Source organism: Pempheris klunzingeri, chromosome 14 (genome assembly GCF_042242105.1).
Source record: "Pempheris klunzingeri isolate RE-2024b chromosome 14, fPemKlu1.hap1, whole genome shotgun sequence".
Classification (NCBI taxonomy): Eukaryota; Metazoa; Chordata; class Actinopteri; order Acropomatiformes; family Pempheridae; genus Pempheris; species Pempheris klunzingeri.
In genome coordinates, this window is record NC_092025.1 from 3,304,983 (window position 1) to 3,317,796 (window position 12,814).

Consider the following 12,814-nt stretch of genomic DNA (forward strand, 5'->3'; position numbering starts at 1 on the left):
ATTATTACAAAGTCAGGACTAGTTAGCGATCTAGAGGGCCAACCGACCCGATTGAGGGATGGCTGCCAACTTTAGCTGCTAACTCTAGTTGGGTGTGTAATGTGTGTTGGTAATTGCACGAAGCACACACCCACTGAGCCGAAGTATGAGAAGCTCCCACATGTGAGAGCTGTGACAGATTGTTGTTTAGTCAGCCAACCAGACATCCATGGAGCTAACTCGTTAGGCACAAAGCACAGCCTCTGAGCCCAGCTGACAGTGTCCAGCTCCTGTGGAGGAGAGACCCGCCAGCCACCATGGTGCTGAATGAGGTGAATTAGCACACTACCATGTGTATTGTGAGACAACTAACACATGGTTGAAGCAATCAGTCATGCCTAGCAATTGTATTTCAAATACAGGCTGTAGATCAGCCTGGCGATCAACGTGGCTCGGACCGGTTTGACCTGTGATCGCAAGCTTTGATTTCTTAAGTCCCTGAAAGCCTGAACCGCTGCTTCATGAGCTTTTCTGTCCATAAATTGGCTTACACTACAGGAGCTTTGATATATTTTGACTGCAGACTGGCATTTATTTGAATAATGGGGTATAAAAAAAACGAAAGGTTGTGTTTCAGTCAAAATCACACACAATCTTCCTGTTAGTTGGGTTACCTTGCTGTCTCCATTAGGGATGATGCCGTTTCTTTTCACTCAGCCCACCTCTGCTCATGGCACTCTTACTGTCTGATTTGGGATGGCAATGGTGGGAGCAAAGAGAAGGAATGCAAAATATCTGTTGCCTTGACTACTGCGAGTGGCTGGTCACCAGTGAGCAGACCCACATCACAGGACTGGCTTAAAACTCGCCCTCTCCCACTTAAATGTGACTGACTCGAGGACAGATGCACATCTTGGAAAACACATGACCTGCAGCACTGGACAAACTGCTGAGTGCCTTTTGTGTAATAACTTTTTAGTGTGGTTTAAAGGGGAATTCCAAAAAAATGTACACATAAAGATCAGTATTACTACTAGTATATGAAAACAGCAGTCTGACCCACACTAGGGACTTAAAGACATGTCAGTCTCTGCTGCTTCTGACAATACTTTTTAAATCTTTCTGTCATAAGCCCCCATCTTAATAGAAATGCAACACCACATTGCTGCGTTAGTCCTTTAATGCTCCCTTTGATTGGGAGAATTTACCTTTTTGGGTTTTTCACAGCTTTTTTCTAATTTGAAATCGAGTCACATTTTTATGGTAGTAAACACAGGTAGTAGTGGGTTTGATTGTAAATCATAGAAATGAGGTTCTTACCATAAGCCCTTCAGGGCTTCATACCTCCCCTGCACAATGCCTGCTGTTTTTTTTTTTTTTTTTACTTTTATCACCTCATTTAAAATAAAAAAAAAAGTATGTTCTTTTGTATGCACCATCCAATAGCTAGTAAAATGTAATGACTTGACTCCCTGCTTTGATACATTCCATTAGGTCATCACAGCCTGAAAATGCTACTTTATGTCCAATGATAATAATACATTTTATTTATAGAGCGCTTTTCTAGAAACGCAAAGACACTTTACAAAAGGTTAAAAAATACACATTAAAAGCAGTTCTGAAGCTTTGATTAGTTTTTTCAACATGGGAGAGATCGGTGCAAACCAAATCCCTTCACAGCCACAGTCTGACCCTTTTTAAATTGATACTTCTCACAGGATGGTTCCAGAGACATGGATGTGACTTAAGTGCAGTTAACCACAGATCTACACACACACACCCAAGATCTTGCCATAGTAGAGCACCTTTTAGTTGAGACAAAAAGGATTTTTGGAGTCTGGAGGCACTGTGCGTGACACTAAGTCATGCATGAACCAAGATCTCTGTGATCCCCCTCTTCTGTTCCAACACAAAGCCTACAAGCTGGATGGTTCGAGGTTTTAAAAGTCTGAAATCTCAGCATCTTCCAAAGTTTTCATTGGTATTGGTATCAATAAATCCACCAACCTCACATATATTGTACTGATTTTGTGCGAAGGGGCAGCCATTAATAAGCAGGGGGAATACATTTTCCTGTTTTCCAGCCACCTTTGAAGCCTGTAGACTTACAGTTCCTCTGCTACCAACCATTCTGCCGTAACTCATGAGTCAAGCTGTTTGCTGAGCATCATTAAATGAAAGTCAGAGCCACACATCCACCGGGATATGCAAGAAAATGTGGCCCTGGCCAAACACACTGTCGTCATCTTCATAGAAGTCTTGCATCATACATCAGTGACAGTATATGCATGTATCCATCTCAAGTAAATCAGGCTGTCCCTTGTCCCTTCTGATGACTGTGTTGAAATAGTAAAGACTTTCAGTACTAAGAAAAATTGTTACTCAAAGCCAAAGCTGCAGTGTGGCTGATAGCTGTTCCAATCTGTTGAACGTTTGGCACATATGAATCTTATTTTGAAATATGACTGAAATGTTTGCTCAATGTCAGTTTCTTTTTCCTCACCCAGAATTCATCCAGATGACTTGGTGCCAGACAAAGCAGACTTAGCTAAATGATTCATATCCCGACATTAACATTTCCCTTCCCTTCATTTTCACAGTGATCTAAAGCGCAGAGTCAGTATTCTTATTGACGGTTCCCTCATCATCGCCCAAGTCAAGCCAGAGGATGCTGGGAAATACACCTGTGCTCCTAGCAACAGCCTGGGCCGACCACCAACTGCCTCTGCCCACCTAACAGTGCAATGTGAGTGTGCTTTTTTACACTTTGACATTTGTTAGATGTGCTAAACATTAGTGTCTGTCCTGATACATTGTAATGCTTCCTCCCAATGCCCGTTTGTTCGGGTCGAAGCAAAGGCAGCATCATCTCTGTACTGTTGTGGTTCAGGCATGCTGAGAAAGAGCCACTGTGATGCCAGAGCATGGATAACCTAAAGCCGCTGAAAACGTAGCTTCAAGTCCGCAGTATTTTGACATAACAATAAATGTAAGAAACCATCAACACATCTTTATGTATTATTTATCAAAAGATACCTCTGGCAATGTTAAACCTGGGCCCTATTTTCACATACTTTGGGTTCGAAATGACAAGGTGAAAAAGTTTGGGAATCGCCTCAACCAGCAGCAACGTAATCCTTTGGGACACCTGCACCTGATCAATGTACGTCCACTAAAAGTGCTTGTTTTTGCCACTGACAGGCTCAGATTGTTATTCTGAGTGTCTGACAACATTATGGAAAGGATCCCTACAGAGAGAGACCTGGAAGATCCTTTTGGTTTATCCACAAACAGCCACTATAGCACTCTCCTCAAACACACCAGACTCCATTGTACCAACAGTAATTTTACCTCGTAGAGTTGCTGATCTACTGCTGCCTCAATCAGTTCATTTGTTTTTGTTATTGTGTTGGATCCAAACTAATCCTGTAAAACACCAAAGTCACACACTTTTCGTACCAACTGTACCCAAAATATGCAAAAATACCCGTGTTATCCTTTAACCCATCAACTTTCATATCAGATTCTTAATAAAATGCTGCTAAATCCTGATTGTTGGAAGTTTAGGACATCACCTTTTCCCAACTGAGCCCCACCCACTGCTGAGTCAAGGACAGAGAAAAACACAAATACAGAAATCTGAAGGCAGCAGCTAAGCCTGCATTCTTTGGCACACAGAATAATAAAATCTAGTTGGTTAGTCTAGTCTGGTCAGTGCAGTCGGTTCAGTCAACACTGACTCCAACCTCCAACCCGCTACCTCTGTCTGTCTGTCTGTCTGAAAGTACAGTGATCAGCCAAAAACCTCTCCTCCAGGCTGACAGGTATCAGAGATTTACAGGACAAAAATACTGTTGAAGTGGGCTCCATGAGGAAGAAGAACACAGCATTGTTTCACTTCATCAATTCATTCATTTTCTCTCCCACTGTAGCAGGTGAGGGAAATCTGCCTACAGTGAAACCAGGAAGCTCGGAGCCACTCTGGGAGCCCTGATCAATCATTACAGACAGTGTTTATGCTGCAGGTCCTCCACAACACAACAGACTGGCGGGATTTAAACAGAGGTTCTGCCTTGTTATACTTCAATGGATTGCTACATTGCTCCTGTTCTGTGACAGACATCAAAAATGCTTCCAAAAACACTTTGTGTGTGAATTGGCCTTCAGCAAAGAAATTGGTATCTTGATTATCAGCACAAGTATAGTTATTCCCAATGCCCCATGAGAAAATGAGTGCGATACCTTGCAGCCTGGACACTGGACTGGCAACATCACAGGGCCTCTGTTGAAAGTGCGATATACTGGAACTTTTAAGGCTTCTTAATATGGTGTTTTGGTATAAATGCTTTCTACATCAAACATGACTGAGAATGGTGGCATTAATAGAGTAGTAGGTCAACAGTGTGATGTTTGAGATGACTAATCCTTATCTGGATACTCTGTTGGGAAGGAACCCCGTTGCTAACCAAAGGCTTATCCTCACATGGAAGTTTCTGGTGTCAAATCTGACACTGCTGTAGAGCTGCATGTCCAGAAACCGTCCTATTTGGGTGGAAAATGTGCTCGGTGCATCCTCTGCACTGTGGAATCGATTTGGACAGTCTAGCAGTCTCCAGGCTAACTCTGTTCCACCTCTCAGCCAAACAGCTAATCCCACCCAAACACCCATTTGCTTTCTCAAATACACTTTTCTATTTTGCATATGTTTACTTCCTGCCTCTCCCTCCTGCTCCCTCTCCCTCCCCTGCCTCTCCCTGCTCCCTCTCTCTCTCTCTCTCTCTTCGTCGCTCATTTGTACTCATTTATGCATATGTATTCATATACACACCAACACATCTCCATCTCTCCCTCTCTCTGTCTTCATCATCCATTGCCGCCTCCTTATTCTCTCCTCCTATAAACCACTCACTCAGTCCATCAGTCACCTCCAGCTCTCCAACGATGACGTCTGATGAATTTGTCACTTTGGAAAAGCATCTGGCTCTCGTTTGGAGCAGACAGGCGGGCTGGACGAGCTCTGAGATTTTAGCCTTGTCGACCATTGAGCGGCCACTGGCAGTAGTCAAGGCAACAGACATTTTGCATTCCCTCGCTTCCTCCTTTGATGGCTGTACATTAGATTGTGGTGTGTGTGTGTGTGTGTGTGTGTGTGTGTATGTGTGTGTACGTGTGTGTGTGTGTGTGTGTGTGTGTGCGCGTGTGATGAGCAGAGGCGGGCAACACCAGTTGTGCGAGGGAGGGAGAAGTGAGAGGGGGGATTACATCATTGCTGTGAGAGCAGGGACTTTTCTCTGTCAGACTGCAGAGGGCTCTCTCTGTCTTTCTGTCCTATTCTTTCCTCTCATTCTCATCTTTTTCCTTTCGTCCCCTCTTCCTGTCTTTATCCCTTTCTCTTTGTCCGCAACATACGCTCTTTTTCATTTGTCTCATGCCCCCTTTTCTCTCCTCTGCCTCATCCTGTTTAAATCTCTCTCCCATAGTCTCCTTTTCCCCTCCGTCCTCCCTCTGTCTTTCTCCCTGAAATGCCTGCCAGTGAATAAGTTCCCTAAAGCATTTTGCAGTGGGAACCAGCGTGTCGTGAGCGATAGCGCTGTCTGAGGGCTATATTTAGAAACTTGGCTGATATTCTTGTCTGTGGTGCTGGTGGCGGAGCTCCTCTGGGCTCTTTGTGGCAGAGTGCTGCTGGGCCGGCGGTTAGCGCTTCGGAGGACATTAGTTGTAGTACAAAGTTGTTCTGGCAACAGTGCGGTCAATCGATCTCTCGCTGCGTTTCAATCCCTCTATCTCACCATGTCACGCAGCCATCGGCTCACGCCCTCACTCCCTCACTCTCTCATCTCCTTCCCTTTGTACTGCCAGATGACTGCTGCCTTTTTTTTTATTGTGTTAACCACCTCGTCCTCTCCTCTCCTCCACCAGCTCCTCTCTACCTTACGTCATCCAGTCACATCTCTCTCTCTCTCTCTCTCTCACCTGTCCTCTTTCCCACGCCTGTGCTCAGCCTCGCTCGTCCTTCCTCTATCGCTCTGCTAATAGCACTCACGCTTTCTCCTCCTCCTCCTCCTCCTCTTTTCTCACACCATTTCTCCTTCTTATCACCCAGTGCCTACTTTGAAGCTCTCCTCGTTGACCTCATTAAGGCACCACGCTGCTCTCCCCCCTCTTCAGAATTCAAGATTTAAAAAGAGAAGTTTTAGATGCTCCTCTTTTTTCCTCCTTGTAGCCCCTTTTCTCTACCAGATGGACTCCCTCTCTTCTCGTGTGCCTGTCTTTGCCCAAAGGGTATAGCTGAACCATATCAAATCTCAATTATTTAGGACTTAAAATACAGAGGGAAAATGTGAAAGGACACTCACTAATGTGGAGCAAATATAGTAATAAAACTCAAACATATCAGAGATGATCTGATTAGATCAGGTATGCCGTGATGTAATGGGACTTTTCAATACTGTCTATTCTTTCTTTACTTTATATGGTACTGTATACCATCCATCCATCCATCCTTAAGGGTTGCGGGGGGCTGGAGCCAATCCCACCTGACATATACAGTAACCAGTGCTGTCTAAATGAACATGTTAATTTGGTAATTAATTTGAAATATAATTCACACAGTGTGTGTTTTGTTTGCTGTCTGTTTTGTGGGCAGCGTTAATCTAAACCCCACGCTTCATTTTCCAATGCCTGAGCATATTTGTGACATAAGTAACACATGTTTCAGCAGCGAAGCCGACAAAAGAATAGCAGCATTATGGCCGCAGCACCGCCCCTGTGAGGCCACCAGTCCATGGCACATCCCGATGCATCAAGTTCACTGAAGCTGGAAATGATGCAGCAGCGGGAGCTCCTTCAAACTTCATACAGTTTTTTGGCTTTATTAGTGATACCTTGTGTCTGCTGTGTGTGTGTGTGTGTGTGTGTGTGAATCTGAAGTGGGCGTGGCACTCCGTTCATTCAGCCTACATGTGTAACCTGTATCACTGTGGAATCAGAGGTAGTAGGCAGAAGTGCAGCCCTACAGATGTGGTCTGTCTCAGTCTTATGCTGTAGAGCTGTTCATTTTTAGTGCCCGTTAGCAATGATTGCCATCTAAACTAATATCTCATGTTAATGGCCTTGATGGTTTTGAAATTTAACTGACTGTCAGACTGTCAGTGTTGAAGCCTTAATGGTTTTATTGGAAATCTATAGTTCATAGGAGAGAATCTGTGATCAGAGTTAAAAATCTGTTATTAAACAGTATCTGCATGTGAATATACTTCCTTTGTGTGTGACTTTGATTCTGTGGAGTGGATTCATGGAGACAATTTTTGAAGCTTCGCTGTTTGCGTTGCTTAATGAACACTTACTTACTTTCAATACTTACTTTTGATACTGCAGAAAACCTTCTAATTAGACCACTGTCTTTTAACATGTGACTATCACTGTGTCTTTCCAGGAGGGAAGAGGGCTACACATGCATGATAGCAGGCCGTAGTGAGATTTGACCCTTGTTTGGTTTACTGTACGTGTCATCATGCTGCTAATTTAATGTCAGTTCAGGAATGAACTTGGTGTGTGCATTTATTCACTGGTGAAAGATACACCCTCTGCAAGACCACTCCACATAAATTCATTTATCATTTTATGATGAGTCCACTTGTCAGGAACTGTGTGATTTCCCAATCTTCTCTGGCAGCTGTTACTATCACCCAGCTCCATGATTCATCACCTATTTTTTCTCTCTCTGTGTTTCACCAGATCCTGCCCGTGTGGTAAACATGCCATCTGTCATCTATGTGGCCATTGGTCTGCCTGGTTTCATCCGCTGTCCTGTAGATGCCAACCCCCCCATAACTCTGGTTAAGTGGAAGAAAGATGGCCTCCCTCTCCGGATAGATAAGGTGAGCTGGTGCGCTGCTGCAGCTTTGGTTCCACTCACTTTAGCCTGTGTCAGACTGGAAACGAGTGCCTCACTTCATTGTTTTCTTCCATTTTTCACTTCTTGCTTCTCTGTCTTGTATTTGAGTGAAAAGGCTGAGTCACCCTGAGTCATTGATAGGAACCATAACTGCTCTATAACAAAATATTACTCTATTACAATCCATGACTTCTCCATCCACAGTACCCTGGGTGGAGCCAAATGGACGATGGGAGCATCCGTGTGGCAGAGGTGACCGAGGACTCTCTCGGCACCTATACCTGCATGCCTTACAATGCCCTGGGTTCCATGGGATGGTCCCCTCCCGCTCCCCTGGTGCTAAAGGTATTTCCATAGTCACAGTGCATTAAAATGATCCCAAAATAGCAAAAGATGCATCCAGGAAGCAGTGCAGGTTCACTGAGCAGCTCATCAGTTTTCATTGTTTGGTCTCGGGCAGGACCCTCCCAAATTCTCAGTGGTTCCTGGAGGAGAGTACAGGCAGGAAGCTGGGAGAGAACTGGTCATCCCCTGCGAGGCGGAGGGAGACCCTTTTCCTAACATCACATGGAGGAAGGTAAGACGTGCCACCTTCCACACTCTACAACCCCCCCATGATTATCTGTGTACTGCTGTTTTTAATCCCTGCTTCATGTTGTTTTCTGTCACACTGAGTGTTTTTCATTGAGAGATCTTCATTTCTGAAACCTGTGCCTGTAGTGGGTACTCAGATTTTAATTACTCAAACTATCTGTGTGCTATTATAGTGTTTTTAATCACATTTTAATTGTGTCTATAAAATATGCAATCAGGGGAACATATTACATTCTCTCAATTGTTTGCTTGATTATGCAGCATGTTTACTCTCGTTCATTCACTGTATGATTAGCTATTGTTTTTTTCTCGCTCTCATGAAATTCATAATTCATCTATTACAGCAATATTCTGTAGTAAACGTGAGACTGTGGATTGATATTTCTTATTGCCGATAAACTGTCTGTACTGTTTGTGAGACCTGTATGTTTGAATTTTCAACTACACGTTCCAACCAGTTGAGCACCACTGTCCGTCTCTTTTTCTCACCGGCCAACTCTGTCTTTGCTTGTCTGGGTGGACTGCAGGTAGGGAAGCCCAGTAAAAGCAAGCACAACGTTCTGCCCCGAGGCAGCTTACAGTTCAAGTCACTCACAAAGGAGGACCATGGGGAGTGGGAGTGTGTCGCCACCAACGTTGCCACGAGCATCACTGCCAGCACGCACGTCCAAGTCATAGGTACCCAACACACAAATAAACATGTAGAAACCCATATAAATCCATACATTACATCAGTAGTGCAGTAATTAACTGTTCACTAAGCAACTACTGTTGCAGTGCCACTCAAGCTTTCCATTTTCAGACACATACTTAACCTGTTGAACCCGAGCGGAGCCCACTTGGGCTCTGCACAGCGGCCAGCAGTACACTCATCACATCAAATTAAACAGACACAAACTCAGCTACAAGCTCATGTGAACCATTTTTACCTAAACCAAACACAACTGCAACACCAAGCAAACGTCCACATATGAAAATCATCATAGCGCCACGTATCGAAACATTTTCACCGCTACCGGTGTGTAGCTTCATGCTAGACACACAAACGAGGTGTCGTATGAAAGCAGAGACTCCAAGAGTTCCAGCAGCACGCTCCATGTCACTATACAACCAACACTCAGCAAACTAACAGCCAGAGAACTGCAAAAATTCAACTCAGTTTTGTGACGCCATAACCATAAATCATCATCTTACCTTCATCATGATAACTTAATTATATAAATAGACCTTGTGGTTGGAGAGATATGGTTAATGCAGTTTACAATGATTGCAGCCATTGTTTCATTTTTGAAACAATGGGTTTTGATTTCAGAAAGAGGTAGGCAAAAGAAACTTCTCATTTTCAGCCAACGACTATTGATTTTGCTGCCTGAAATGAAAACAGCTGCTGGCAGATGTTACAAGGTGTAGCTAGCTAGCTAATTATTGGCATTGCTTAATGGTGGATATTATTTATCTTGATTAAAGGAGATGTAATTTGCTCCGTTTCTGGTTCATACTGGTGTTTTGGGGTCTGACTAGAAAATGTGTACATGCTGTAATGTTAATAAAAAACAGTATTCTTCTCATACTGTGGATACTGCATTCTGCTCTGGTCATGCCAAGCTCAACAGACGAGCCTGCCAAATAACTAGCAAAACAGCATAAAACTTAGAGCTTCTAGTCTGAAGTGGAGTCACAGACAGCCGGCATCCAGCCAGCAGTGAATTCAGATTTTCAGTGGGCAGCACCATCAGCCTGTTAAAGGTCACATGCTGAAGTGATCGTTGTGTGTGACATCACATGAAAAGCCAAATCTAAACGGAGGGTTTTTACTGAAAGATGGAACAGGACAAAAAAAGAGTGGATGGTCTTTTCTCATAGTCTGATGGTCTCTAGGCACACCAGGGACACATGCTTAAGATAAAAAATACAATTTAAAAGAATAATAAACCTGTTTGGAACTGATATTTATCTGTGTACACATTGTAGGTAGAGTAGTATTAGTGCTCGCACTATTGCAAAGGGTTTCTAATTCATTAAAAACTCTCTGGGTCCTGCTAACAGTAAAGGTATTTGATAAGTAAAATGAACCTACTGTATCACAGCAAGGCCACTCAGTGACTAATGTGGCCTTTTAATAACACCTCTCTCACTGCACTTCCTCCCTGCAGGCACAAGCCCCCACGCCCCCACCAGTGTCCATGTGGTGGCGTCCTCCACCTGGGCCAATGTGTCCTGGGAGGCGAGCTATGACGGAGGCTACCAGCAGACATTCTCAGTCTGGTACGGCCATGTGTGAGTCATCCCAGCATGCTTTGCTTCCTGCTTTTTCTTCTTCCAATACATCCTCTGTTATTTCTGAAAATGTTTTTTTCCAGGGTTGTGTTCAGAACAGTTGTGAAAACATAGAGATGGAAATGCATGGAGACCCAATGTGAGTGAGTTTTCATCTCTAATCTCGGAATTTCTGGAGGAACAAATAAAAACAGTTGCAACACAACTGAACATGACCCAAAGTTCTCTGTCCTGCTGCTGCTGCTGCTGCTGCTGCTGCTGCTTTGCCGCTGCTTGATTGGGTTGAAATGTTTCATTTATCACTTGAAGTTTTAGCCATGACTGGCACAGTCTAATCTTAATCATACTGAAGTGATTTTTCACTTGTTAATGTGTGAAAAATGTGTAGAATATTAAAGTATAGTGTAATATGTGGGTGCTTCGCTGGTTGTCATCACCCTAGGTTGAGATGCAGAGGGTTTATACATATGAAAGTATCTAAATAAATACAGTATTTCTTGGAGGAGTATAATCAAGCCTGCATTTGGCTGGTGGGTGTGTGAGCAAAAAGTCCAAAAAAAAGTTTGGATTAGATCAAAGCCATAATAAAAACGTGTCTAATATCATTCTAGTCATTAAAACAGAACACTTTTTTAGGATGCTGTCGTGCTAAGTGCTAAATGTCTGTGGTATTTTATTTTGCTGCCAACTTGTTTGCATTTTCAGTGCTGGTTGATTTTTCACTAACAAAGTCCGCAGATGTAGCAACTAATCCGGTAATTCAGACACGAAGCAGGACATCTTTGTGGTAACTACTGCCAGTAATGCATGTTGCAGACTGTGTGAAATGATTTTGTTCAGCTGGTTCTTGAGAGTGGGTACATTCTTTCTTTTAGAAGAGAGCATCTTCTCTGTTGTTATCTGTGCATTTCACCATTACTCAGTACACTGTAGTTTTAGCAGCCTTGTCACTGTAAGAGGATGCTGTCATTGTCAGGCAGCTCAGCTGGTCCTGGACAGAGAAATACAGTATTGACTAGAGTTTATGGAAGATGTGATATTAACTTTGTGAAATATCAACATTGCTGATGTGAGGTGAAGATGTCTGGCGTAGTTGATTTGATTGTTATGTACTGGGATGTGCTGAACCAACCCACAGGATCAGGATCAACTACAAGGAGTCTATTGTAGCCCATCATGCTTTATTAAAACGGTGAGGGACCCACAGAGCAGCACAAACATAAAAAAAAGCAGACAGCAGCTTTATTAATGATATTACTGCTGACAGCAAACATCAGTGAGTGACACGTGAAGCGCAGCTTTGGGTTGCATCAGTCTCAGGTGGTCCATACCTCTAAAGTCCTGCTGCCGGTTCAAAAGTACATCTAAACTTCAGCGTGTTGTTCATGCAGGGGATGGAGAGTAGCTTTCCTGCCGAAACAGACACACTAACCCTCTAGGGTATCATTGTATACAATACTACAGGGTAGTATTCCAAATATCTTACAGGATTTTAAGGGTGAGGGTAAAACACATGCTAGATCTTCTTCATACAAAGTTATTCATTAGTTAAGCATATCTGAATTTGATTAGAGTTATGCAGTGGAGGAGTACTCTAGGCTACGTGTGCACTGTGCAGCTGTATCATCTATGGACATGATACATATCAGACCATATCAGACCAGTACCATATATCACTTGAAAACTGTACCGTGTGCAGTTCGCATGACTCTAACGATGTCTGTGAAATGAAATAATGTCAGTCAGTGATGTGTTGCTGCATTTTCTGCCACATAAACACTATCTAAAGATAAATGATTTCTGTACTATTTCTCCAGGCATTTACAGAAGGAGTGTTGCAGCTGCTGCATGTGCACAGTCTAGTGCTTTATTTGGTGATCAGGTGTGATCAGTGTGTGGCATGGGCAAACGGAAAACTGCAAAGCTGAGCGCAGCATGGGCTTATTGCCATCATGTTGTAATTAAGCGAACGGGTAAACATTCATGGAAGAAACATTTTATTTTACAATTCTGTAATGTTAGATCAATGATGGAAGTAGAACTGTTTTTGTATCTTCACACCTTTTA

At 43.2% G+C, this 12,814-nt stretch overlaps 1 protein-coding gene across 1 annotated transcript in view; it reads left to right on the forward strand.

Annotated features, from left to right (window-relative positions):
- LOC139213253 (protein turtle homolog B-like) overlaps positions 1-12,814 on the forward strand; it is a 105,426-nt gene that overhangs the window by 65,994 nt on the left and 26,618 nt on the right. Inside the window, exons 7-12 of the mRNA XM_070843910.1 lie at positions 2,580-2,725; positions 7,717-7,859; positions 8,081-8,221; positions 8,337-8,453; positions 8,998-9,148; positions 10,624-10,747. Coding sequence (XP_070700011.1) covers positions 2,580-2,725; positions 7,717-7,859; positions 8,081-8,221; positions 8,337-8,453; positions 8,998-9,148; positions 10,624-10,747 — 822 coding nt within the window. The remainder of the gene's footprint in view (positions 1-2,579; positions 2,726-7,716; positions 7,860-8,080; positions 8,222-8,336; positions 8,454-8,997; positions 9,149-10,623; positions 10,748-12,814) is intronic.